This window comes from Macaca mulatta, chromosome 2, assembly GCF_049350105.2.
Source record: "Macaca mulatta isolate MMU2019108-1 chromosome 2, T2T-MMU8v2.0, whole genome shotgun sequence".
Classification (NCBI taxonomy): domain Eukaryota; kingdom Metazoa; phylum Chordata; class Mammalia; order Primates; family Cercopithecidae; genus Macaca; species Macaca mulatta.
In genome coordinates, this window is record NC_133407.1 from 150,113,141 (window position 1) to 150,138,844 (window position 25,704).

At 44.6% G+C, this 25,704-nt stretch overlaps 2 protein-coding genes and 1 long non-coding RNA gene across 60 annotated transcripts in view; 2 read left to right on the forward strand and 1 right to left on the reverse strand.

Annotated features, from left to right (window-relative positions):
* HRH1 (histamine receptor H1) overlaps positions 1 to 7,626 on the forward strand; it is a 128,446-nt gene extending 120,820 nt beyond the window's left edge. For 27 of the 29 annotated variants that reach the window (XM_028844459.2, XM_077993471.1, XM_077993463.1 and 24 more), the window contains one exon: positions 3,840 to 7,626. In XM_028844459.2, coding sequence (XP_028700292.1) covers positions 3,869 to 5,338 — 1,470 coding nt within the window. In that variant the 5' untranslated portion in view covers positions 3,840 to 3,868 and the 3' untranslated portion in view covers positions 5,339 to 7,626. Of the gene's footprint in view, positions 1 to 455; positions 518 to 3,839 lie in introns of all 29 variants that reach the window. The other 2 variants (XM_077993462.1, XM_077993468.1) reach the window with 1 other exon arrangement.
* ATG7 (autophagy related 7) overlaps positions 1 to 25,704 on the forward strand; it is a 392,778-nt gene that overhangs the window by 103,073 nt on the left and 264,001 nt on the right. For 17 of the 30 annotated variants that reach the window (XM_077990135.1, XM_077990119.1, XM_077990123.1 and 14 more), the window contains exon 1: positions 13,271 to 13,304. The exons of 1 other annotated variant lie outside the window; for it this stretch is intronic. The gene's annotated coding sequence lies outside the window, so the exon portion shown is untranslated. 30 annotated transcript variants of the gene reach the window in all.
* Positions 13,281 to 22,691, reverse strand: LOC144339298 (uncharacterized). The gene is made up of 2 exons (XR_013414193.1): positions 21,021 to 22,691; positions 13,281 to 16,322 (listed from the first exon to the last, which is right to left on the reverse strand). It is a non-coding gene; the product is annotated as an uncharacterized LOC144339298 (long non-coding RNA).

A 25,704-nucleotide genomic window follows, 5' to 3' on the forward strand; every position in this document is an offset into this window, starting at 1 on the left:
ACCCTGAAAATCTGAGACAAGTCTCAGTTAATTAGAAAGTTTATTTTGCCAAGGTTGAGGATGCAAACCCATGACACAGCAACAGGAGGTCCTGACGATGTGCCCAAGGTGGTCAGAGCACAGTTTGGTTTTATACATTCTATGAGGCACAATTAATATATGTAAGATGAACACTCGTTCGGTCTGGGAAAGGCGGGTCAACTCAAAGCTGGGAGGAGGCTTCTAGGACTTACGTAGATAAGAGACGTGGTTGCATTTTTTTGGGTTTCTGATTAGCCTCTCCAAAAGAGGCAATCAGAAGATAAGCATTTATCTTAGTGAGCAGAGGGATGACTTTGAATAGAATGGGAGACAGGTTTGCCCAAAGCAGTTCCCAGTTTGAATTTTCCCTTTAGCTTAAGTGATTTTGGGGCCCCAAGTTGTTTTCCTTTCACAGTCTACTTTCTTCCTTCCAGAGGTGGCTGTGGACAATTTCACGGGGTTTGGACTTGATCAGGGCAGAAGGTGAAGCTGCAAGGTATTAGATATGGGAATGGAGAAAAATACAGGCTGGAGCTGTGGGTTTGAGTGTTGTCCTCATAGGAGGTGATGACCGAGGAGTAGGGAAGTCAGAGGATGAGACCCCCGAGGCCGACAGCACAGAGTGACAGGAGCATACAGCAGGACTTTAGGTCACCCAAGGAGACAGTGATGCTGTTGAAGAAGTCAGAGGAGGCGCCATCAGCAATCAGAGGATTGCTCTGATTGGCAGCTCAGAGCTGGAGGACATCAAAAAATACCGCTGTAAGAAAGAGACCTGGAAAAGTCTTTAGAGATTGTCTACCCCCCCACACACCACCCATTTGACACATGAGAAGATGGAGGCCAAGAGATCACTGAGAAAATAAATGGCAGAGCTTGGGCACAATCGGTGCTGCCCAAAATGGTGTTTTTCCACCAAAGACATACAGAAGGTTCCTTCCACAAGGATCAAATATCGTGGGGTTTTGAGTTTTATCTTTAAAAACTATATAAATTTAGCCTTCTACAGGCTGGGCACGGTGGCTCACGCCTGTAATCCCAGCACTTTGGGAGGCTGAGGCGGGAGGATTATGAGGTCAGGAGATCGAGACGAACCTGGCTGAGACGGTGAAACCCCGTCTCTACTAAAAATACAAAACTTAGCTGGGCGTGGAGGCGGGTGCGTGTAATCCCAGCTACTCAGCAAGCTGAGGCAGGAAAATCGCTTGAACCCAGGAGGCAGAGGTTGCAGTGAACCGAGATCGCGCCATTGCACTCCAGCCTGGGTGACAGAGCGAGACTCCGTCTCTAAATAAATAAATACATTAATTAATTAATTTAGCCTTCTACTCAAGAACTTATCTGGCTTCGTCTTAATGTAAAAATATTTGTTTTTGCTAAATTATTGAGATAAATTTACACTATTTATTAGTGTTTATCAGTTTTCTTTAAACTTACCACTTTTTGATGAATATGAAAATCTAAAAACTTGGCCAGGCACAGTGGCTCACGCCTGTAATCCCAGCACTATGGGAGGCCAAGGTGGGGGAATATCTGAGGTCAGGAGTTCAAGATCAGCCTGACCAACATGGTGAAACCCTTTCTCTACTAAAAATACAAAAATTTGCTGGGTGTAGTGGTGGGTGCCTATAATTGCAGCTACTTGGGAAGCTGAGGCATGAGAATCACTTGAACCCGGAGGGCAGAGATTGCAGTGAGCTGAGATGGTGCCACTGTACTCCAGCCTAGGTGACAGAGTGAGACTGTCTTAAAAAAAAAAAAAAAAAGGCTGGGCGTGGTGCCTCATTCCTGTAATCCCAGCACTTTGGGAGTCCAAGGTGGGTGGATCACCTGAGGTCAGGAGTTCAAGTCCAGCCTGATCAACATGGTGATACCCTGTGTCTTCTAAAAAAAATACAGAAAAAATAGCCGGGTGTGGTGGCACACTCCTGTAATCCCAGCTACTCGGGAGGCTGAGGCAGGAGAATCACTTGAATCTGGGAGCTGGAGATTGTAGTGAGCCGAGATGGTGCCATTGCACTCCAGCCTGGGTGACAGAGTGAGACTCCGTCTCAAAAAAAAAAAAAAAAAAAAAAAATCTAAAAACTCCTTCCAGAAGATTTAATACTTTTTTTTTTTTTTTTTTTTTGAGACGGAGTCTCGCTCTGTCGCCCAGGCTGGAGTACAGTGGCCGGATCTCAGCTCACTGCAAGCTCCGCCTCCCAGGTTCACGCCATTCTCCTGCCTCAGCCTCCTGAGTAGCTGGGACTACAGGCACCCGCCACCTCACCCGGCTAGTTTTTTGTATTTTTTAGTAGAGACGGGGTTTCACTGTGTTAGCCAGGATGGTCTCGATCTCCTGACCTCGTGATCCACCCGTCTCGGCCTCCCAAAGTGCTGGGATTACAGGCTTGAGCCACCGCGCCCGGCCGAAGATTTAATACTTAATTTCACACCCAACCACCCGACTTGGGGATCACCAATAACAGAGGATACAGTCCGTTTTCAGTAGAGCCTTACTAGCAAAGGTTTTTATTTTTGTTTTTCAGATATAGGATCTTGCCCTGTCACCCAAGCTGGAGTGCAGTGATGTGATCACAGCTCACTGCAGCCTCCCAAGTAGCTAGGACTATAAATGTGTGTTATCATGCTGGGCCAATTTTTAAAAAATTTCATTGTAAAGACGGGATTCCACTGTGTTGCCCAGGCTGCAACTCTTGACCTCAAGTGATCATTCCACCTTTAACTCTTGCCCTCAAGCAATCCTCCCACCTCAGACTCCCTAAATGCTGGGATTATGGGTATAAGCCACCATTTTCAGCCTACTAGCAAGGGTCTTGTTACATATTGCTTGGCATGATTTATGTAATTTTTAAAAAATTGTTTTTCAAATAGAAAAGTAAAACAACAAATATACTTTTCCAAATAACATAATCCCCTTTTCACTTGAGAACTTTCCTCAAAAAGATATGCTAGATTTATTTCATGCTTTATGTGCCTCTGGTGTGTCCCCTTAGAATCTCTTCTGTATCAGTTAGGGATGGTTTTAGCTGCAAGTAAGAACTCCCACAACAGTGATGTAAGCAAAAAGAAAAAAAGCAAAGCAAAGCAAAACAAAACCCATTTAATTATTTCCCATAATAACAAGTCTGGGAGAAGAAGATTCCAGAGTTGGCTCAGCAGCTTAGTGACAGTAAGGCCCTAGGTTGGCATTTTCTTGGCATTCCCGATGGTCCCAAGATGACTGTCATGGCCTCAAACATCACTTCCTCACATCCTGTCAGGAAGAAGGAGGCAAGTGAGCAACAACAATTTTTCTTGTTTTGCTCATTTGTCAGAAAGGAAGAACGTTCCTAAAAACTCCACCTCTGCCATTTGACATCCTCATCCAACTCTTTGGCCATGGTGGTATCTCATGGTCACTCCTCTATCCGCCACTGTAAAGAGGAACTAGATTGCCATATTCCGCTTAGACACATGAGGATGCAGCCCACATTCCCAGAACATGTGCAGAATTAGATTTCTACAAACTCCTTATTTACCTTGCTTCTGCCCAACTCTCTCACTAGAATGCACATTCTTTAAGAGCAAACATTTTTGTCTGTTTTGTTCACAGCTATATCCTCAATACCTAGAAGAGTGATAGGAATTCAATAAATAGTTGTTGAGTGAGGGAATGAATGCATGAATAAGGAAAAGGGGACATGGCTGTTGAGTAGGTAACCAGCAGTGTCTATTACCCCCAAGAGCATACAACTCCAGTCTGATGAACATCATGCTGCTAAGTGGCCACTGATCACCCAAGTCTCTGACCTTACTTTTTCTATCTTTTCTCCCAGGGAGTGAGCCATAACTGGTGGCTGCTCTTATGCCAATGACCCTCCCCAATTCCTCCTGCCTCTTAGAAGACAAGATGTGTGAGGGGAACAAGACCACTATGGCCAGCCCCCAGCTGATGCCACTGGTGGTGGTCCTGAGCACTATCTCCTTGGTCACAGTGGGGCTCAACCTGCTGGTGCTGTATGCTGTACGGAGTGAGCGGAAGCTCCACACCGTGGGGAACCTGTACATCGTCAGCCTCTCGGTGGCGGACCTGATCGTGGGTGCTGTCGTCATGCCTATGAACATCCTCTACCTGCTCACGTCCAAGTGGTTACTGGGCCGTCCTCTCTGCCTCTTTTGGCTTTCCATGGACTACGTGGCCAGCACAGCGTCCATTTTCAGTGTCTTCATCCTGTGCATTGATCGCTACCGCTCTGTCCAGCAGCCCCTCAGGTACCTTAAGTATCGTACCAAGACTCGAGCCTCAGCCACCATTTTGGGGGCCTGGTTTCTCTCTTTTCTGTGGGTTATTCCCATTCTAGGCTGGAATCACTTCATGCAGCAGACCTCGGTGCGCCGAGAGGACAAGTGTGAGACAGATTTCTATGATGTCACCTGGTTCAAGGTCATGACTGCCATCATCAACTTCTACCTGCCCACCTTGCTCATGCTCTGGTTCTATGCCAAGATCTACAAGGCCGTACAACAACACTGCCAGCACCGGGAGCTCATCAATGGATCCCTCCCTTCCTTCTCAGAAATTAAGCTGAGGCCAGAGAACCCCAAGGTGGGTACCAAGAAACCAGGGAAGGAGTCTCCCTGGGAGGTTCTGAAAAGGAAGCCAAAAGATGCTGGTGGTGGATCTGTCTTGAAGTCACCATCCCAAACCCCCAAGGAGATGAAATCCCCAGTTGTCTTCAGCCAAGAGGACGATGGAGAAGTGGACAAACTCCACTGCTTTCCACTTGATATTGTGCAGATGCAGACTGCGGCAGAGGGGAGTAGCAGGGACTGTGTAGCCGACAACCAGAGCCATGGCCAGCTCAAGACAGATGAGCAGGGCCTGAACACACATGAGGCCAGCGAGATGCCAGAGGATCAGATGTTAGGTGATAGCCAATCTTTCTCTCGAACAGATTCAGATACCATCACAGAGACAGCACCAGGCAAAGGCAAATTGAGGAGTGGGTCTAACACAGGCCTGGATTACATCAAGTTTACTTGGAAGAGGCTCCGCTCACATTCAAGACAGTATGTATCTGGGTTGCACATGAACCGCGAAAGGAAGGCCGCCAAACAGTTGGGTTTTATCATGGCAGCCTTCATCCTCTGCTGGATCCCTTACTTCATCTTCTTCATGGTCATTGCCTTCTGCAAGAGCTGTTGCAATGAACATCTGCACATGTTCACCATCTGGCTGGGCTATATCAACTCCACGCTGAATCCCCTCATATACCCCTTGTGCAATGAGAACTTCAAGAAGACGTTCAAGAGAATTCTGCGTATTCGCTCCTAAGGGAGGCTCTGAGGGGATGCAACAAAACGATTCTTATGATGTCCAACAAGGGGAAATAGAAGACGAAGGCCTGTGTGTTGCCAGGCAGGCACCTGGGCTTTCTGGAATCCAAACCACAGTCTTAGGGGCTTGGTAGTTTGGAAAGTTCTTAGGCACCATAGAAGAACAGCAGATGGTGGTGATCAGCAGAGAGATTGAACTTTGAGGAGGAAGCAGAACCTTTGCAAGAGAATCAGACCTGTTTCTTGTAACTTGGTTCAAAAAGAAAAAAAAGAGAATCAGACCTGGATGGAGCTCTCCTGCTCCTCAGGAACTATGGGAGCCTCAGACTGTCATTGTAATTCAAGCTTTCCGAGTCAAATGATTGACAACTGAAGGGACACATGGCTAGGGTTCCACTGGAGAATTGAAAAGAACTCTTGAGCCCTCCTGGAATGGAGCTGTATGACTGTGCAGAGACCTTATCCATGCGAATAGTTGCTGTCCCCTTCCAGGGGTCACCTTGAGAGGCATGACAGCTGTTCCACAGGGGCCCCCTTCTCAGAAAACTTCTCTTCTGAGCCTCTTTTACAGCTTTCTCCAGAACCAGTGTCTGAACCACCCTGGAAATTCTGCCTTATTATTTCTTACTCACACATGTTTAGAGTGGATAGAAAATTATGCAGCTTGCACACCCATCGTCTTTAACCCCAAATTTCCTTTGGCTATTAAAAAAGTGGTGGCAAAAGTCGTCCTCAAAAGAAAGAGAAATGAAATATTTTTGAATTGTTGCACATTAAAAATTAAAAGAAGGAATGGGGGCAGAATGCCATATTTTTTGAGGGCTGTACTAGGTTTGTCTCATTTAAGTCCAGCAACACCCCACAGGAGGGAAATGTTCTAACTCTAGTTTGCAGAGGAGCAAATTGAGGTGCAGCAAGGTGAGAGAGGTACCCAAGGTCACATAGCTAGTTATGTGAGAAAGTTAGAATACAAATCCTCTGGGGTTCCAGCTTATTGTAGCATATTTTCTCCAAAAGGCAAAAATGTGTCCTCTTGGCTGGGCGTCGTAGCTCAAGCCTATAATCCCAGCACGTTGGGAGGCCAAGGTGGGCAGATCATTTGAGGCCAGGAGTTCAAGACCAGTCTGGCCAATATGACGAAACCTTGTCTATACTAAACTAAAAAATTATCTGGGCATGGTGGGGCATGCCTGTAGCCCCAGTTACTCAGGAGGCCAAGGCACGAGAATCGCTTGAACCCAGGAGGTGGAGGTTGCAGTGAGCCAAGATCATGCCACTGCACTCCAGCCTGGGCAACAGAGCAAGACTCTGTCTCAAAAAAACATAATATAGTATTTTAACAATGTGCCCTCTTAAGTATGCATACATACACATATACACTATTCCCAAGAGTGGTGGCAGCTCAAAATGATATGTTGAGTAGACGAACAGCTGACATGGATTCCTGTGCACCTACAGAAGGTGAGGCTTTGAAGGATCCAAGTGCATTTTTATCTGTGAGTTCTGTTGCGTTTGTCAAAAAGTCATTGTAATCTTTCATGGCCATACCTGTTCAGCAAAAACTGGCAAAGACATAGGAACATATAGTTTTACTTGGCGTTTATGTTGCAATCTGCTTGTGATTTATGTTTTAAAACTTGATGCTAAACCATAATATGTATAGCAAATGGAGCAAGCTGATATTTTGTATTTTGTGTTCCTCTTTGCATGATCTGTTAACATGAGATATTTTTACCTACCTAAAATATGATGTTTAAAAGCATACTGTATGTGATTTATTTATTTCTACCTTTCTGAGTCTCCTGGACTAAGAAGATGTATTGAAATGTACCACCACATGTTAACAAAGTTTGATATGGGGTTTCTCTTTGGTTTCTGATCACATTTGTAAATGTCTTTTCAAAAGGATTTACTTTTTATAAAAAGCTTCATTCTCACTTTGCTTTGCACTCCCCAAACTTCTGGTTCAGAACTAGGGGAGTTTAGGAGACTTTAATCCCAGTTTCAGAAGCTGCAGCTGGTCTGTTTCCAGCTCAGAAACCATTGTTCAGAAGACCTCCCTATGACAGAGCTGCTCCTCAGGGTCCCTCAGGACCAAAGAACACTCCAAAAGAGCACTCCACATGGACAAGTAGCTAAGTGTCCATTCTTTATCATGAACAATCGAGGCAACTAGTGGAGAGAACCGATTGTGAACTCTGCCTCTGAGTCAAAGAGACCTGGATTTGAGTCTGACAAGAACAATAAATGGTCAATAAATATAAGTTATCAGAGTCTAAGGAAAAAGGTCTATGCATTATTGTATACAGTGTCTCTAGTGCTTGCATAGTGTCTGGTATACAGAGGGCACTCCTATGCATTTTTAAAACATGCTGAGCACATACCATATGCCAGGCTTTGTGTTTTATCTAATGTTATCTAATGGTATTGTTGCTGTTATGTAATGTTGCCTTTACAACAACTTCATGAGGGAGATTTCCATCTTTACAAATAGGCAAACTGAGGCCCAGAGAGACTGAAGAACTACTCCAAGGTCTGATTTTGGAATGTGCTTCCTTTCTACTTTATCAGTCTGCTCTTCCTACTCCTGTCTGAACGATGGAAATTAATTTTTGAATGTATAAAAGACAACAGACTATGATACAGAAATGTCAGCCCCAGCCCACTAAGAAAGCCCCATCCCATCAGTGGCTGATGGCTTGCACAAAATCCAGATGAAGTCAGGCCTTCTGCCCTAAATACTAAAATAAGCACCTCCTAAGAGAAGGCTGTTATAGGGACCTTGATCATTAAGAAAGAACCTTGCAGACCCAGAAACTCCTTCAGGATTCTTTTCATGGGCTTAAGGCTGATTAACTTCAAGCCAGTTCTTCAAATGACCAATTGCCCAATTTACCAATTTACCAAACATTGACTTCTTTGTAACTATTCACAAAATTTAATACAATTCATATTGGATGAGGTTTCTAATCACGTTTTCCTACAATGGTGGTGAAGTTGCAGTAAGTGATTTTGTTTTTTTCATGGCAGCACATTGAAGAATGTTCAATTTGTCTTTGCCTCCAGCTTGCTGCTACTGCAGGGAGAGACAGGAAAGGAGGAATAAAGAGACTGTGGGTGACAGGGGAAAAAGAGGAGGAAATGGGGGTGTGAGACAGGGCATCAGAGAGGAAGGACTAAGGGGAAAAGGTGGGGGCCAGTGAAAATGAGAGAGAGGGCAAGGGATGTGCAGGAGACGAGGATACTGAAAGGCAGAGATGAGGAGTGATTGTAGGAGGAGACTAAGGTAGAGAGGAGCTGGGCATGGTGGCCTATGCTGGTAATCTCAACCCTTTGGGAGGCTGAGGTGGGAGGATCACTTGAGCCTGGGAGTTGGAGGCTGCAGTGAGCTATGATCACACCACTGCATTTCAGCCTGGGCAACAGAGCGAGAATCTGTTTCTAAGGGGGGGAAAAAAAAGACAGAGAGATGAAGATATGAGGAGAAGGCAGAGGGAGAAACTGAGACATGGGGAGATAGAAGCAGAGAAAGGGAATGAAAAGAAAGTAAACTGAATGGCATAATATTAATACAATCAAGAAAAATCCACATTCAGGAACATATTCTTCATTAATGTATTCATATGTTAAATATATTCAAAGGCAGAATAAACCACCCTTATATTTTGATAAATAGAAAATTCCTTAAAATGCTCCTCTGAAAATAAAATGTAAACCTGTCAATCACAGTATCACATCAATCTTTAAAAGCTTGTGAAGCCCTTCCTTTCAATAGAAATTGCTATAAACCTTATACATTGGTAATGTTAGCAAAGTGTTCATTCAGAAAATCTATGAGCTTGCAAATTGTCCATTTAATAAATTGGTCATTTGGCTACTTGACTTGTGGACAATTTCTGACCTCTTTTGAAGATGGGCACTGCATGGACTTCCAGGAGGTGGATTTAATAGTCTTAACTCAGCATGAAAAAGATGCTGGGATGCTCCTGACTGTTTATGCACCCTAAGTGCCATAGAGACATGCTATTGGCCAGGGATGGTGGCTCATGCCTGTAATCCCAGCACACCGGGAGGCTGATGCAGGCAGATGGCTGGAGTCCAGGAGTTCGAGACAAGCCTGGGCACCATGGTGAAACCCTGCCTCTACTAAAAATACAAAAATTAGCCAGGTCCTGTGATGCAAACCTGCAGTCCCAACTACTTGGGGGGCTGAGGCAGGAGGATCACTTGAGCCCAGAAAGTTGAGGCTGCAGTGAGCCAAGATTGGGCCACTGCACTCCAGCCTGGGTGACAAAGAGAGACTCTGAATAAAATAAAATAAATAAAGTAAACATGCTGTTAAAGATCTTATTTGCCAATATCTATCATTCCACAATTTGTCAGGCTTTCAAAGCCTAGCTTGATGTGACATATAGTTCTCATTGTGGGGAGCATGTACTCTCCTCAACTGAGATGCAAGACAAATGATGAAGGTGGATTGACCTGAATCACTGTAGCCGTGAATAAGTGTCACAGGGCCTCGTGACCCTGCTGTGTCTGAGAACATTCTCTGCCTTTTTAAGGCTCCTGGTTCTACATCCTTCTTAATGCTCCATGGTCTTGGAGCTCCAGTGGTCTGCCTATCCCATTCCAGGCAGTAGAGGCAGGTCTTCTTCCTTAGCCTCACCCTGTCTTCCTGCTAACAAGGAAGCCTCATTTGTCATCTGAGCAATCATTAGCTCTGGTCCTCATATCTATTTTGGATTCCCAGACCTTATCTGTTAATTAACAAATATTTTTCCAGCACTTCTTAGGCCGTTAGGAGACAATATCTGACCTGAGACAGAAAGACATGATTTCAACCCTGTGGAGCTACTTCAGGTTTGCAAGTGACAGAAATCAACTTTGTGAATAGTTACTAAAGTGTCTTAGTCTGTTTTGTGCTCCCATAACAGAATATCACAGACTGGGTAATTTATAATGAACAGAAATTTATTGGCTCACAATTCTGGAGGCTGGGAAGTGTAATATCAAGGTGCTGGCATCTGGTAAGGACCTTCCTGATGCATCATGACATGATGAAAGAGCAAAGAGAGGGCAAGAGAGAGCAAAAAGGAGCAATCCCGCTCCTGTAATAAAGAACTCATCCCCATGATAACCGCATTAGTGCATTCATGAGGGTGGAAACCCATGACCTAAACACCTCTTAAAGATCCCACCTCCCAATATGATCACAATGGCAATTAAATTTTAACATGAGTTTTGGAGGGGACAAATGTTCAAGCCACCTAGCATGGCATGCTTTGTGGAATCTAGTGATGCTTTGGATTACTTTGCTTTGAGGAGGGCTTGAGTCAAGTCAGCCATAGGAATCTCAAGCTAAGAATTCAAGGAAACTCCCTCTCTAGGATACTGCCAATGATCTACATAAACTAATCCTATTCCCACTCTATGAACATCAGTTCAAAAGTCCCAAACTCAAGGCCGGGCGCGGTGGCTCAAGCCTGTAATCCCAGCACTTTGGGAGGCCGAGACGGGTGGATCACGAGGTCAGGAGATCGAGACCATCCTGGCTAACCCGGTGAAACCCCGTCTCTACTAAAAAATACAAAACACTAGCCGGGCGAGGTGGCGGGCGCCTGTAGTCCCAGCTACTCGGGAGGCTGAGGCAGGAGAATGGCGTGAACCCGGGAGGCGGAGCTTGCAGTGAGCTGAGATCCGGCCACTGCACTCCAGCCTGGGTGACAGAGCGAGACCCCGTCTCAAAAAAACAAACAAACAAACAAACAAAAAAAAAAAAAACAAAAGTCCCAAACTCAGGATAAAGAATCGTCCTATGTCCGCTTTACTCCAGTCAACTCTGGAGGGGGTGGAGGCTGGGATGGCACAGGTGGTACAAACGTAGCTGGAGAATCAGCAGTTCCCAGAGAAGCAAGGATTACTGTGAGTTGGGCAGAAGCTGTAAAAGGTGTTCACTATAAAATCACAAAACCCAGCAGTGGAGTCAAACTTATAAAGAACTAACTTTAACTTAGGCTCATATATGCTCAATAGAGTAAAGCCTAGAGGTGGTGCATATGAGGTATGCCTTCATATAGGAGGTGACATCCCTGCTGTTTGGTTGCAGGGAGCCGAGATTGCACCATTGCACTCCAGTTTGGGCAACAAGAGTGAAACTCCATCTCAAAAAAAAAAAAAAAAAAAAAAAGAAAGAAAGAAAAAGAAAAAAGAAATCCTTCTTGCTGGGCAAGGTGGCTCACACTTGTGATCCCAGCACTTTGGGAGGTGGAGGTGGGAGGATAACTTGAGTCCAGGAGTTCAAGACCAGCCTTGGCAACATAGCAAGACCCAGTCTCTACAAAAAATGAAAAAATTAGCCTGGCATGATGGCATGCACCTGTAGTCCCAGCTACTCAGGAGGCTGAGGTGGGAGGATCCCTTGAGCTCAGGAGGTTGAGTCTGCAGTGAGCTATGATCACTCCACTGTACTCCATCCTGGGTGACAGAGGGAGACCCTGTCACAAAAAAAAAAAAAAAAAAAGAGAAAAAAAGAAATCTTTCTTAACCTTTTTGTGCTTCAGAAAGTGTTCACTACAAAGAAATACCCATTCTCATGTCACTTAAATGACTCATGGTTGCCTCCCTTGTTTACTGTGGCAAGGTCAAACACAGTCCTTCTGAATTCCCATTCTTTGCCTCATAAATGATTACAGAGCTGCTTGTCTCCATTGACCAGATGGAAAAAATGCTTATGAACCAAACTTGGGTTAAGCTTCTTTCCTTTCCCCAGGCTGCTTACTTTAACCCACTCTCAGCTTGCGCTAGCATACAACCCCTCCTGAGAATAGGTTGGTCTCAAGATAAAACATTCTCTGATCTAATATCTGATCAAGCCACCTCTTCATCCCACTTTCCATATTCGGTTGTTTCTAGCGTTGTTTACCTGCCTTTGGGGAGTGTTGGGGGTGGGGGAACCCTCTTTTTTCCTAACTATTGAAACATCTGCGGATTTTTTGGTCAGAGTGATCTCTCTATTGCAATAGTCTCCCTCTGCTATTGCACAGTTCCTTCTCTCCTACCTCTCCCATTTCTTGCAGTAATCCTTTCTAATAAGTATCCTTATTAGTCTGGATTTGTTTTCTTATTTGCCAGAATCAAACAGACTTCAGATTATGTTCCTGGCCCAAAAGCCCTTTAACTTTCAGCAAGCCACCTAACTTTTCTTAGATTCTGTTCTTCATATGTAACTTGGCGATACCTTTCAGGACTCTTGTGAGGATTAGAGACGTAAAACCCTGAACATATGGTGGCTAGTAAATTAACAGCAGTCATCGTTCTTGATTATGAGTCTAGAGTGGTATATCAAAGTTAACTTGTGAAAGGCCTTACAGGCCAGATAGAGAAACTTGTCATAATCACTGCTGTATCTTCAACACCTGTCCAGTGCTTCGCACGCGCATAGTATGTAACCAACAAGTACTGAGAGGGAATAACTTCATCTCACTTACAGTGAGGAGCTATGAAAATGATGGCTGGTTTAGAAAAGGCAAGTTGGTCACTGTCGACGTTTACCGGCCTTTTCCTACTAAAATTCTCATCTCCTGGCTCTCCACACCTGCCACCCTCATGGTCCCTGTGTTGCGTTTGATGCCGCCTCTCCTGGAGAATGGCCATGGTGATCATTCCTGTTATCCTCTGAAATCAAAAGAGAGAACGTGGGGCACTTTCTTAAACGCCCGAAGGGAATGTAGACGATCCGACACCTGGTGAGGGAGACACTCTCCATCGCCTTCCCCTGATGCCCCGCCCTCCCCACGGCTCAAGTTCCTCCCACTTAGCCTGGTGCTAGGGGCGCATTTCTCCGGCTTGCCTCTGGTCCTCTGCGCACGCGCGCCGCTTCCTGGTGGCAGGCGCGGGCAGGGCCGCGTTGCGTCATCGGGGCGCGCGCCTCAGAGAAAGCTGTGGTTGCCGGAAGTTGAGCGGCGGTAAGTGAGCAGCGGCGAGCGAGGGTGTAGTGGGGTCTTGCTGGGCCGGTTTTGGAAGCCTGGAGTCAAGGGGCGAGCTCTCCAGGGAGGGCGAGGGTCACAGCAGGTCTCAGGGTCTTCCTCTGCCAGCTTCTGGGTGGTCCTTCCTCCTCCAGGGACTCACTGATTACGGCGGGCGCCCTTCGTCTGTAGCCGCGTCCCCTCAGACTGGTTCAGTCCGGGGTCTTCTGACTAGGAAGCTCGTGCTGATTTCCTAAGTTAGCCCCTCCTGTCTTCTTGGTAGGCAATGCTCAGAATCTTCAGTGTTGGACCACGGGAGATAGGACATTTGGATTCCTAGCCTGGCTGTGTCTGGCTTTGCTGTCTCTGGCACGTTCCTTCCTCTTTTAAGCTGCTTTTTCCTCATCTGTAAAATGGGAATGATACTCCGTCATTTGTTAAGTGAGGAGGTTAAATAAGTTTACTTTCTGAGAAAGAAGATTCTCGATTCCTTGGTTACGGGGTTAAAAAATAATGCACAATAAGAATCAATCCGGTAAGGTAAATGCAGGTGTTAGAACATTTGTCAGAAATAGAGTCAAACTTTTAATTTTACCGAAATGAATTTTATAAGTACAGTACTAACGTGCATGATGTTGGAGAAGTAAAAGCCAAACTGTGTGTGTGTGCACGTGCGTGCAATTTCCTGATTTTTAAACACTGGCGACTGATGCCATTTTTAAAAAATTGGCAAGTAATTCTGTTTTTTAAAAACATTGGCAACTCAATTTTTACAAAACGCTGTTCAGCTGTAACCAGTCATATCTGTGGCTGCCAGTTTGGGACCTGTGGATCCCAGGCTCCCTTTTTCATTGTCTACTTAGATTTTTTTCTCTGACACCTCTGCCCACTGGCCAGATATCTTCAGTGACAGAAAGCTTTCTACTTCTGGTTGCTCCTGTTTGGTCCTTCCCCAGTTCTGAGTCTTAGGTTGAGCTGAAAGCAGCTACTCAGTAGTCTTAGCTCACTGTTCCTTCTTTAGGCTCTTGGAATCATCCCTGCATTTAATTGCCCTATACATCATTGAAAGCTGCTAGTTTGTCGTCTTCCTCTCACTTTTTCTTCTCTAGGCTAAGCATATTTAACGTATTTGCTGATAGTAAACTTAACGACGACAGCAAATTTTGTCGTGTTTTGTTATATCCCCAGCATATAGAGCAATGCCTAGCATTTTATATATGCTCAATACATATTTGTTGGATGAATGAATGAAACACGTATTTGCCTGTTATTGCCTGGCATTATTGTGGGCACTGGTGATCTATCAGTAAAATAAGATGAAAAAGAACCCTGTTTCATGGCACCTTCTAATAATAGTGGTGGTGCCAGCGGTGGCGGCATTGTCAATGAGGGTTGGTAGGTGTTTCAGATTCTGAAACGTACTACAAAAAGAAACAGGGTCATGGGATGGAGAGTAATTGGGGGAAGCATAAAAGCTAGCTGGTCAGGGATAGCTTCCCTGAAGAAATGACCTAACACTTGAATAAAAAAAAGGCCAGTCTTGGAATGGCTCATGTTGCTGAACTGCTCTCCCATCCCCCAACGCTGCTCCAGTCTTGTTAAGCTGCTTGCAGGTGTGTCTCACCTATAGCCCTTTGCTTCTGCTGCTTAGAACATCTCCCCTTCCCCTTCCGTTTATCTTGGCCAGCTCCTTCCTGCCCTCATGTGACATGATTTTGAAATCCTTTAAGAGCTGAGTACTGGACTTTCCATTATTCAACCATAGGTTCCCTTTTCTGTTCCCAGCCAGCATCTCATTATAGAGAATAAACATTTATTGAGCTTCAGCTGTGTGTCTGGCACTGCACTGCAAGCTGGGAATACAAAAATGAGTAAGATACACATCCCTGTCCCCAAAGAGTTTACCTTTTTTTAAGTCAAGGAGATAGCAACGGTATGGTATGGAGCTATTACGGAGGTTTGGTAGAGGATAACTTAGGGTACTCATAAGTCAGGCTGACTCATCAAAAAAGGTTTCAGTGAGGAAGTGCTGCTTTAGCCAAGACCTAAAGGATGAATAAGATTTTACAGGTGAAGAGTGGTTCGAAGTGGTATGAGCAAAGGGCTAGAGGTGAGAATGCATGGCCTGCTTGTGGTTCACTGGAGTGGCAGTGTGGAGGTGTAGGATGAGAGGTGACTGGAAAGGTAAGCACTGGCCACATTGTGAAGGACGCTGTGGACAGTAGCATGTTAAGAGCACATAGACTTTGGGATCCAAGATAGCTGCCTGCCAGTATTCGCATTGCCACTGAACTAGTTTTGTGACCCTGGGCACAGAAAGTCACTTCCTTTCTAAGCTTCAGTTTCCTCATCTCTATGAAGGGGAAATAAAAACTGAATGAGGTGATATATTACTCACTTGGCACTGGTAGATGATAAATAATAAACAGTAGTCATTAATATTGCCAGGCCTAGAAGTTTGGACTCTAAAATGTGGGGGCGGGGGTGGAGAGCAGGACACTGAAGATTTTAAAACAGGTGGGACATCCTCTCATGTTTTAAATTACCCAGGCAGCAATGTGGTGGTTACACTGGACAGAAGAAGACAAGCAGGGGACCAGTTGGGTACAGTTGCAGTGATCCAGATATCAGGATGAAGATCTGGATGAAGGCAGTGACAGTGGAGATGGAGAGAGGTGGGAGGAGTTGAGAGATTAAGGAGGTGGTATTTGCTGGACTTTGGTAACTGATGGGATGAAACAGAGGAAGGAGACAAGAATCAGTATCTTGGTGGCGGGAGGGCAGAAATGAATTTGCTGTGTGGAATTAAGCAGTAACAAAATTCTTTTACTAGTGTCTCTGATTGATTAGCCCTGACCTCTTGATTTTATTTGGAAGTCAGTTTGCCTCTGTCGTCCACTTCTACCCATGGAAATGAAGTTCACCAATGTCTTCCTCTCCTTTTTTTTTTTTTTGAGATGGAGTCTCACTCTGTTGCCCAGGCTGGAGTGCAGTGGCGCGATCTGGGCTCACTGCAAGCTCCGCCTCCCAGGTTCACACCATTCTCCTGCCTCAGCCCCCCAAGTAGCTGGGACTACCTGCCGCCATGCCTGGCTAACTTTTTGTATTTTTTTAGTAGAGACGGGGTTTCACTGTTAGCCAGGTGGTCTCGATCTCCTGACCTCGTGATCCGCCCGCCTTGGCCTCCCAAAGTGCTGGGATTACAGGCATAAGCCACCGCTTCCTCTCCTCTTTCTGTCTCCTGATCTCCCCACCCTTCTCCAGTGCGATTAAGGCCTGATTGTATAATCAAGGGACAATAAATACTGGAGGTGCTGCTCTGTTAATTGGTAATTAATATATATTTCCATGATCTTGGCAGACTAAGGAACAGCCTATTCACTCTGTCTCAGACCAGCTTCAGAATGATCACTTTTGGGATTTCCTCACACCTTCATCCCAGTTACCATCCTTGAACTTGCTCCGGTTTGTCAGCCTCTGTTTGAGTGTGTGGTACAGAAAGGGAGTTCTCTTTCCTTGAGGACTCTAACCATGCAGAGCAAGACTGCACTTTTCTTGTGGTAACCTAAAGCCCTGCCAGCTCCATAGTAGACACATTGTGCTTTTGACACTATTACACTAGTGTGCCACCAAATAGGCCCTCAGCATGGCTCAGCCCTCCCCATATCCTCAGGCAGGTCACTTGCCTGTTTCCCTTTATGTCTTCCACATATTCACTCCTCTTCCACATATTCATTCCTCTCCTCAACCTCCTACCTTGACTTTTGCTCCACTAAGTTGCAGCCATCAATTAAGGCGTCTCAACTTCCTCTTCTATCCTTTGCCAGCTGATCTTTAGCTGACCCTATCCTTTTGCCTTTAATTCTATGAAAGAAATGGTGTTTAAGACTAAGTCCTCTATTTGTGCTTGAGATCCTATCTCCTCCTTTGCCTCAAGGACTGGGTTCCATCATTTGTTCATTTTCTTTCCTGTTTCATCAACCCTTCTCATTTAAATATTCTCTGTTTACTCTCGTTTTGGAAAAAACAAAAACCCTCCGATTAACCTATGCTGCACCCTGTCCCGCCTCTTTTACCCAGCCACCTTTCTTGGAAGAGTTATCTAGAGTTGCTACCTCTACTTCCCTAAGTCATGGCTACAATCTTGCTCTCGTCCCACCACTCCCCAAAGTCATCAGACCTCGACATAGCCAGAATACCTGACCACTTTTCCTTCCTTATTTTTCTTGGCACATCTGACATTGCTGACCTTGCCCCTCACTTAGGAAAACCCAGTCCTACTTTGTATTATCTCTCTGGCCATTTGTCCCGCAGTTTCCATTGTGGGCTCTTTTCTTCCCCTTTGTCCCTCACATGCCATTTTTTGCCAAGACTCTGCCCTCTACTATGTTCTTCTCAACCCCAGCTTCAAACTTGTTTATATGCTCATGACCCCTGTTCTGTATCATGAGCCCAGATCTCTCCTGAGTGCTACCCTCAAACTCAAACAAGTCTAAAACTAAGCTCCTCATCTTCCCTTTGAACCTGCCGTTCTTTCTCTGTTCTTAAATCTTGCCAATTCCCCTCCTTCCATTTAGTCATCCAAAACAGAAACCTGAGAGTCATCTCAGACTCTTCCTCTGGTACTATCCCTCCTTTCCATCTTCCAAGCCCAGGCATTCATCAGAGTTCTATAGATTTGACTTTGTTGCTATCTCCTGACACACATCGCCTCCATTTCCTCCCTTGCTCCCTCAGTTCAGGCCCCCCTCCCTTCCCACCTGTCTTTCTGCACAGCCTCCCAGCTGGTTGCCCTGCCTCAGGAGTCCAGTCCTTACTGCTATGGATTGCCTTTACTACGATAGAGATCTATGCAGAAATACAAATGCATAGCTTTTCACATAAGGCTTTTCATGATATAGCCTTTACCTGCTTTTATGGCATGGTCCATCTACTCTGCCCCATGTGCCTCTGCTTGCTGCCATATAGAACTCTATTGGGGGAACCTGCCCCCAATATTTCACCGTAGGTTCTTTCTATTTTCCGTAAGTGTCAGCCGGCTGAGAAATAGAAAGAGTACAAAGAGGAATTTTACAGCTAGGCCTCCGGGGGTGACATCACATATCGGTAGGACTGTGATGCCCACCTGAGCTGCAAAACCAGCAGGTTTTTATTAAGGACTTCAAAAGGGGAGGAGCTATACGAATAGGGAGTAGGTCACAAAGATCACATGCTTCAGAGGGCAAAAAGGAGAACAAAGATCACATGCTTCTGAGGAAACAGGTCAAGGACAAAATCAGAAACTCCTGATAAGGGTCTTTGTTCAGCGGTGCACATATTATCTTGATAAACATCTTAAACAACAGAAAGCAGGGTTCGAGAGCAGAGAACCAGTCTGACCTCAAATTTACCAGGGCAGGGTTTCCCAATCCTAGTAAGCCTCAGGGTACTGCAGGAGACCAGGGCGTATTTCAGTCCTTATCTCAACCTCATGAGACAGACACTTCCAGAGTCGCCATTTATAGACCTCCCTCCAGGAATGCTTTCCTTTCCCAGGGTCTTAATTATTAATATTTCTTGCTAGGAAAAGAACTTAGTAATATCTTCCCTACTTGCACGTCCATTTATAGGCTCTCTGCAAGAGGAAAATTATGGCTGTATTCTGCCTGACCCTGCAGACAGTGAGACCTTATGGTTGTCTTCCCTTGTTCCATGAAAATCACTCTTATTCTGTTCTTTTTCAAGGTGCACTGATTTCATATTGTTTAAACACACGTTTTACAATAAGTTTGTACAGTTAACACAATAGTGGTCCTGAGGTGATGTACATTCTCAGTTTATGAAGGTAACAGGATTAAGAGATTAAAGTAAATACAGGCATAAGAAATTATAAAAGTATTAATTTTTGGAACTGATAAATGTCCATATTAAAATGAAATCTTCAGAATTTATGTTCAGAGATTGAAGTAAAGGCAGGTGTAAGAAATTATAAAAGTATTATTTGGGAACTGATATATGCCCATATTAAAATGAAATCTTCACAATTTATGTTCCTCTGCCACTGCTCCAGCTGGTCCCTCGGTTCGGGGTCCCTGACTTTCTGCAACAGAACTCATTTGTATTTTCTCAAACATACCATCCTGGTTCATTCATTTATTGTTTCAGTCATCAACAAGTATTTATTGGGCACCTATGAGGTGCTAAGACTGATGTTAGAAAAACAACGATGAATAGGGGAAAATCAGAAGCTGACACGGTTCCTTTCTCATAGAATTTTCATTTATTCATTGTTTCAGTCATCAGGTATTTATTGGGCACCTATGAGGTGCTAAGTCAGGTGCTAGAAAAACATTGATGAATGTGGGAAAATTGGAAGCTGACATTTTTCCTTTCTCATAGAATTTTTATTCTACCGAGGAGGATAACTGCGTATGTGCTATGAAGGTGAGGTAGTTGGTGCTTTTTGAGGACTAGAATACAGGAGGATCAACCTAATCAGAAGCTGAGGGAGTCAGGGAAGGCTTCCCTCAGAAGTGATGATTGAGCTGTGATTTGAAAAGTGAGCAAAGAAAATCACTAGATGATGGATATGTGGAGGTGGCCAAGAAAATTCTAAGCTTATGCAGAGGCCATGGGGTGTTTCTGTAGTTGATATGGAGCTGAGTCAGCTTCCTTCCTTTGCCTGGAGAGTCCCCAGTTCCTGCCTCTAGCCTCCTAATCCAGGGGTCCTTGCGTGGGGCTAGTGCTGCCATCTAACCCCCCCCCGCCCACCCCTTTCCCAACCATCAACAGCGAGTTTGGAAGTTTGTGGAGCTGTTTTATTTTGCTTTGTTTTGTGACATTGACCAGAGGGCATTACTGCATTTATTGAGAGAGAGCCAGAGATGCTCAACATTCTGCAATGTGCAGGAATAGCTCTAAACAAAAAAGAATTGTCCCATCCAACATGCCAATAGGGCCCCTGTTGAGAATCTACTTGGATGTTCTTAACACCTTGGCTTAAGGGTTTCTATAGGACATTCTTAAAACCTTGGCTTGGCCAGGTGTGGTGGCTCCCACCGGTAATCCCAGCACTTTGGGAGGCTGAAGTGGCCAGATCACAAGGTCAGGAGTTCGAGACCAGCTTGACCAACATAGTAAAACCCCGTCTCTACTAAAAATACGAAAATTAGCCAGGCATGTTGGTGGGTGCCTGTAATCCCAGCTCCTCAGGAGGCTGAGGCAGGAGAAACGCTTGAACCCAGGAGGCGGAGGTTGCAGTGAGCCGAAATTGCGCCACCGCACTCCAGCCTGGGTGACAGAGCAAGACTCTGTCTTAAGACTCCATCTCAAAAACAAACAAACAAACAAACAAACACACCTTAGCTTAAGGGTTTCTATAGGAAACACTGTTGCCTCATCAGTCTAATTTAGATGTCCTTCCTCCTGTAACATTTTATACCAACACCAGGCTACACTGTATTTGTTTTACCTCCAAATTGCTATACTCTGATTCCTCTTCTGTTTTGCCGTCTGTTTTGGCTTCAAAATTGTTAGCTCTTTAAAGGTGGGGACCATAGTTTTTTTTGCCATTGAACCCTGAAATGTAGCACAGGGACAAGTATATAATGTAACTGTTTATTGAAGAAATAACTATAATGGAAACCCCAATTTCTTTTCTTTTCTTTTCTTTTGAGGCAGAGTCTTGCTCTATCACCCAGGCTGGAGTGCAGTAGTGCGATCTCAGCTCACTGCAACCTCCGCCTCCCGGGTTCAAGCAATTCTCAACCTTCAGCCTTCCGAGTAGCTGGGATTATGGGCACCTGCCACCATGCCCGGCCCTTTTTTGTGTTTTTAGTAGAGACAGGGTTTCGCCATGTTGGCCAGGCATGTTACTGGTAAACAATATGATGTTAGTCCTGCTTTTTGAGTGCCTCCTATGGGCCAGATGTATGCATTTTCTAGTTGAATCCTCACAATAATTCTGCACAGTAGGTGGTATCCCTGTCTAACAGAAGAGGAAACAGACTCGGAGAAGTTGAATGACGTGTCCAAGGTGGTGTGGCTAGAAAGTAGCAGAGACAGAATGTGAACTCAGGTCTCTCTGGCTTATGAACCTATGCTCTTTCTGGTCTAGTAGACCATCTGCCTTGTCCAATTGTTTTCTTGAACTTAGATTTAAAGCCCTAGATTTACTGCTATAAAATTTCAAATCTTGTTAAAATAGGCCTGCCATTCCAGATGGTCGGAATCTTTTTTTATCCTGAATTTTAGTCACTTATATTGCCTCTTTCTTCTTGTGTCATGATGTGTATGAAACTGATAAGCAAATCTATATCATTATCCAAGCTATTGGTAAAATATGGCAATAAGAATATTGACTATATTTATTTATTTGCCTATTCCCCCTGCTTTTAGCCCCAGCATAGGGTTCAGTGCACATGAAATACTTAGTAAATGTTGATAAATATTCATTCATGTGAATAAATAAAATAAATTGGACAGGCCCAGAGACCAAGCCAAAGACCTGCTGCTATTAGCTCCTTTCTAATTAACATTAATTAATTCAGTAACCAAGATCCTTTGAATAAGATTATTTTACCAGTTCTTAATCCCTCTAATTATGTCAGGATTCAATTCCTGTATCTTCATCTTGTCTACCGGGATTTCTAGAGCAACCTTGTGAGAGACATTTCTGAGACCTGTGTGTCCTGTGTCTATGATTCTTCCCTGATCAAGGTAGGAATGCAGTTACTCTGTCATGACTTTTTCTTAGAGAAACCATATTGGCCTCTTGTGATGACTTAGGGCTGCCTCATACAGTTATGTAGGCTGTGCACTGCACAAGAGGCCACATCAAAGGGCGTTCCATTTATATCGTAGGTATTGTGGGTGCACTTTTGTAATGACAGTGGCAGAGAAGGCTACTATGTCTTGAGCTAACCTAATCAGTATATTACAACATTTCTCTAAAGGAAGTAAAATCTTGAAACGGGTGTAATTTTCTGATTGTACAAAGGTGCTAAGCGGACTAGAGTGGCCCATATGGGCCTATCCTGGGAGCAAAACTTCCATCCAGTGGTCTTTAGAACCCATCTTTATTCTTATCTTTGAAAAATCAGGCTGGCACGGTGGCTCACACCTGTAATCCCAGTACTTTGGGAGGCTGAGGCAGGTGGATCGCCTGAGGTCAGGAATTTGAAACCAGCCTGGCCAATATAGTGAAACCCTATCTCTACTAAAAATATAAAAAATTAGCTGGGCGTAGTGACGGGCGCCTGTAATCCCAGCTACTCGGGAGGCTGAGGCAGGAGAATCGCTTGAACGTGGGAGGTGGAGGTTGCAGTGAGCTGAGATGCCATTGCACTCCAACCTGGGCAACAAGAGTGAAACTCTGTCTCGAAAAAAAAAAAAAAGAAAGAAAAGAAAAAAAGAAAAATCAAACATTTTGAAAATCTGAAATCAGGCCTTTGTTTGAGCCAGTTTTTCAGTACCTCTCCCATTTCTTAGGATTCTTTAAAGATCACCAGAAATGAAAACCACAGAGATGTTGTTTTTTAGAAGCAAGACTTCATAACTCAGCCAGCTTTTAGGAAACCATCTTAGATTTTAGTTGTTGGTTGGCATAGGGCTCCACAGTGATTCAGACGAATCCAGGTGACTGTCTCTCAGATGAACAGAGGAATGGGCAACACTGTTGATCAGTGGGGGTAACAAAAGGACTCAGAAGGAGACACACTGCCCTCCATCTTCCTGGCAGTATTACTTCCTCTCTCCTCTTTCCCACATTTTCTCAGCTGTCACTATCCCTCCCATGTAGGCTTCTCAAACCCCATAATGCTGGTATCCAGTGCATCCATTCTCAAAAACTCAGGCTGATGGACACCAGATTGCATGTGAAGGTGAAAGATACTATAGCAGAAGGAAACCAAAATAAAAGAAAAACAGCTCCTGGAAGTAACCAATGAGAAGGACAGATAGAGTTTGAAGACTGTGGATGTGACTGCTTGTTCCCTGGTTGACCCACTGAAGAAGAAATCCCGTTGATTCAGAGGTGGCTCGGAGGTGAGGAGGACAACTCACCCATCATAGCAATTTTCCTAACTGCCAGTGTGATCAGCTGTTACCACAGAAATCACCAGAAAGCACAGTCACAGACCCATTTGTCTGGCTTGATGACTTGATGTCTTGTGGAGATGTTAGTTTGGCTCAGGGACATCTTGACTCTAATGCAACTTTTAAAAGGAAGTGAGGTTTCCATACCCAGCTGGTTTCCCTGTAGGAGTCCTGAGTTCTCATCTTCCGGTAGAGCCTACTCTTTCTTCTAAGTTTAGAACTTTTTTCCTTCTTTTGGAAGAGAAGGCTTTAAACCTCCCTCTTTAACAGCCTTGCAGATTGTTTCCGAAACTCATGAGGTTGCAGAAGCATCATTTGTCTATAAAATGTACATTGGCTCCATATGCCAAAGCAGCCCCCTCCCCACTCCTGGTGATTTCCACCTCCTTTTTACACATCAGCAGCTAAGAACATATGCTGTTTGTCAGCGGGACTTGGTCATGTGGTTTGGTGCTTATTTTAATGACTGCCAGAGCTTGCAGCCCCGCAGCTGGGAAAATGAGAATAGAAGCCTGCTCTATGTGTTCCATTTTGGCCCAGAGAAGGCACTTCAGGGCCAAATTGCAGTTATTCTGGCACTTCTGCTAAGTGAATGGCCCCACATGGGCTCAGAGAAATCGGACACTGAGTGCTCGCTGCCCTTTAGAACTTGTTCTTTTGGACTTCTTGATGACCTGTAGTGGGAGACTGACCATTTCCTTTTAATTAAGCCTCTGTTGTGATTGCAGCGCTCTTTTGAGGGAGGTAGGCTTTAAATGAGGTGTGTTTTAGGCAGAGGAAATTTTCATAGTGAGCATGGGGAATAGGAACCACATTAGTCAGGCATTGTTGGCTAATATGGGGCAGCGACAAGAAAAACTACCAGCAGCTACCGTTTATTGACTGCTTGCTGTATGCCAGGCACTGTAATAAGCACGTCACAAACATTTAGCCCTCCCAGCAAGTTCTGGAGTAGGTATACCTGTCTTTATCTTACACCTGAGTAAATCCAGGTGCAGGGGGGTGAAGGAACCCACCCTAACCTGCCTTAGGCTTCTCAGCCAATGGGAGGTGGAGGTGGAATCCACACTCGGGTTTATCTGACTGAAGGACCGGATACCTGACTGCATTACATTACCTCTGCTTTTAGCATCCTTTCCCTGAACCATTAAAAACTCCCCTGCTCATGGTGGACACGGTGGCTCACTCCTATAATCCTAGCACTTTGGGAGGCCAAAGCAGGTGGATCACCTGGGGTCAGGAGTTAGAGACCAGCCTGGCCAACATAATGAAACCCTACTAAAAATACAAAAATTAGCTGGGCATGGTGGCGCATGACGGAGGTTGCAGTGAGCTGAGATCACGCCATTGCACTCCAGCCTGGACGACAGAGCGAGACTCCGTCTCAAAAACAAACAGAAAAAAACTCCCCTGCTCTCCTAAAGCAAACAGACAAAAAACTAAAACGCACACTGAAAAATTAGAGTGTGATAATTTTTAACATTGTCAGACTGGTTTATGGAAACTAGTGGCCTATGTGTCTAGTTTCCCCTAAAGACAGGTTCTTTTTGTTTTTGTTTTGTTTGCTTGTGTGTTTGTTTTAGATGGATCCTTGCTCTGTTGCCCAGACTGGAGTGCAGTGGTGCGATCTCTGCTCGCTGCAAGCTCCGCCTCCCGGGTTCACACCATTCTCCTGCCTCAACCTCCCGAATAGCGGGGACTACAGGTGCCCGCCACCACGCCTGGCTAATTTTTTGTATTTTTAGTAGAGACGGGGTTTCACCGTGTTAGCCAGGATGGTCCTGACCTCCTGACCTCGTGATCCACCCGCCTCGGCCTCCCAAAGTGCTGGGATTATAGGCATGAGCCACCACACCTGGGTTTGTTTTTTTGCTTTTTTCTCTCCCTCTGTTGTTTATTTTCTACAATTACTTCTTCACTTTAAAGTGAATTACTTCTTCATTTAAAAAATCCTGTATTTCTTCATTTAAAAAATATCCTACACGTCTTCATTTTAAAAAATTCTACACTGGCTTGATAATTGCTGTGTCCAATCCTAGAGGGAGAATGGTTGGGCAGTCTCACTCCAGGAAGCACTTCTGCTTCAATTAATTCTATAAGCAGCCAGGCCCAAATACTTCCATCCTTAGCTTCTTTAATCACAAAATGCCAGAAAACTTTATGGAAATGATTTCCCATTTAGGCTCCTTATTTAGAGTAATGAATTGCTTTTTACCAAAGCTAAATTTAAGTAGGTCATCTGTTAACTGTTGGATTCTCTTCGTAGGACTGGTATAGTTTAAAGATAGGAGTTTTATTAGACTTTTTTATTTTATTTTATTTTTCG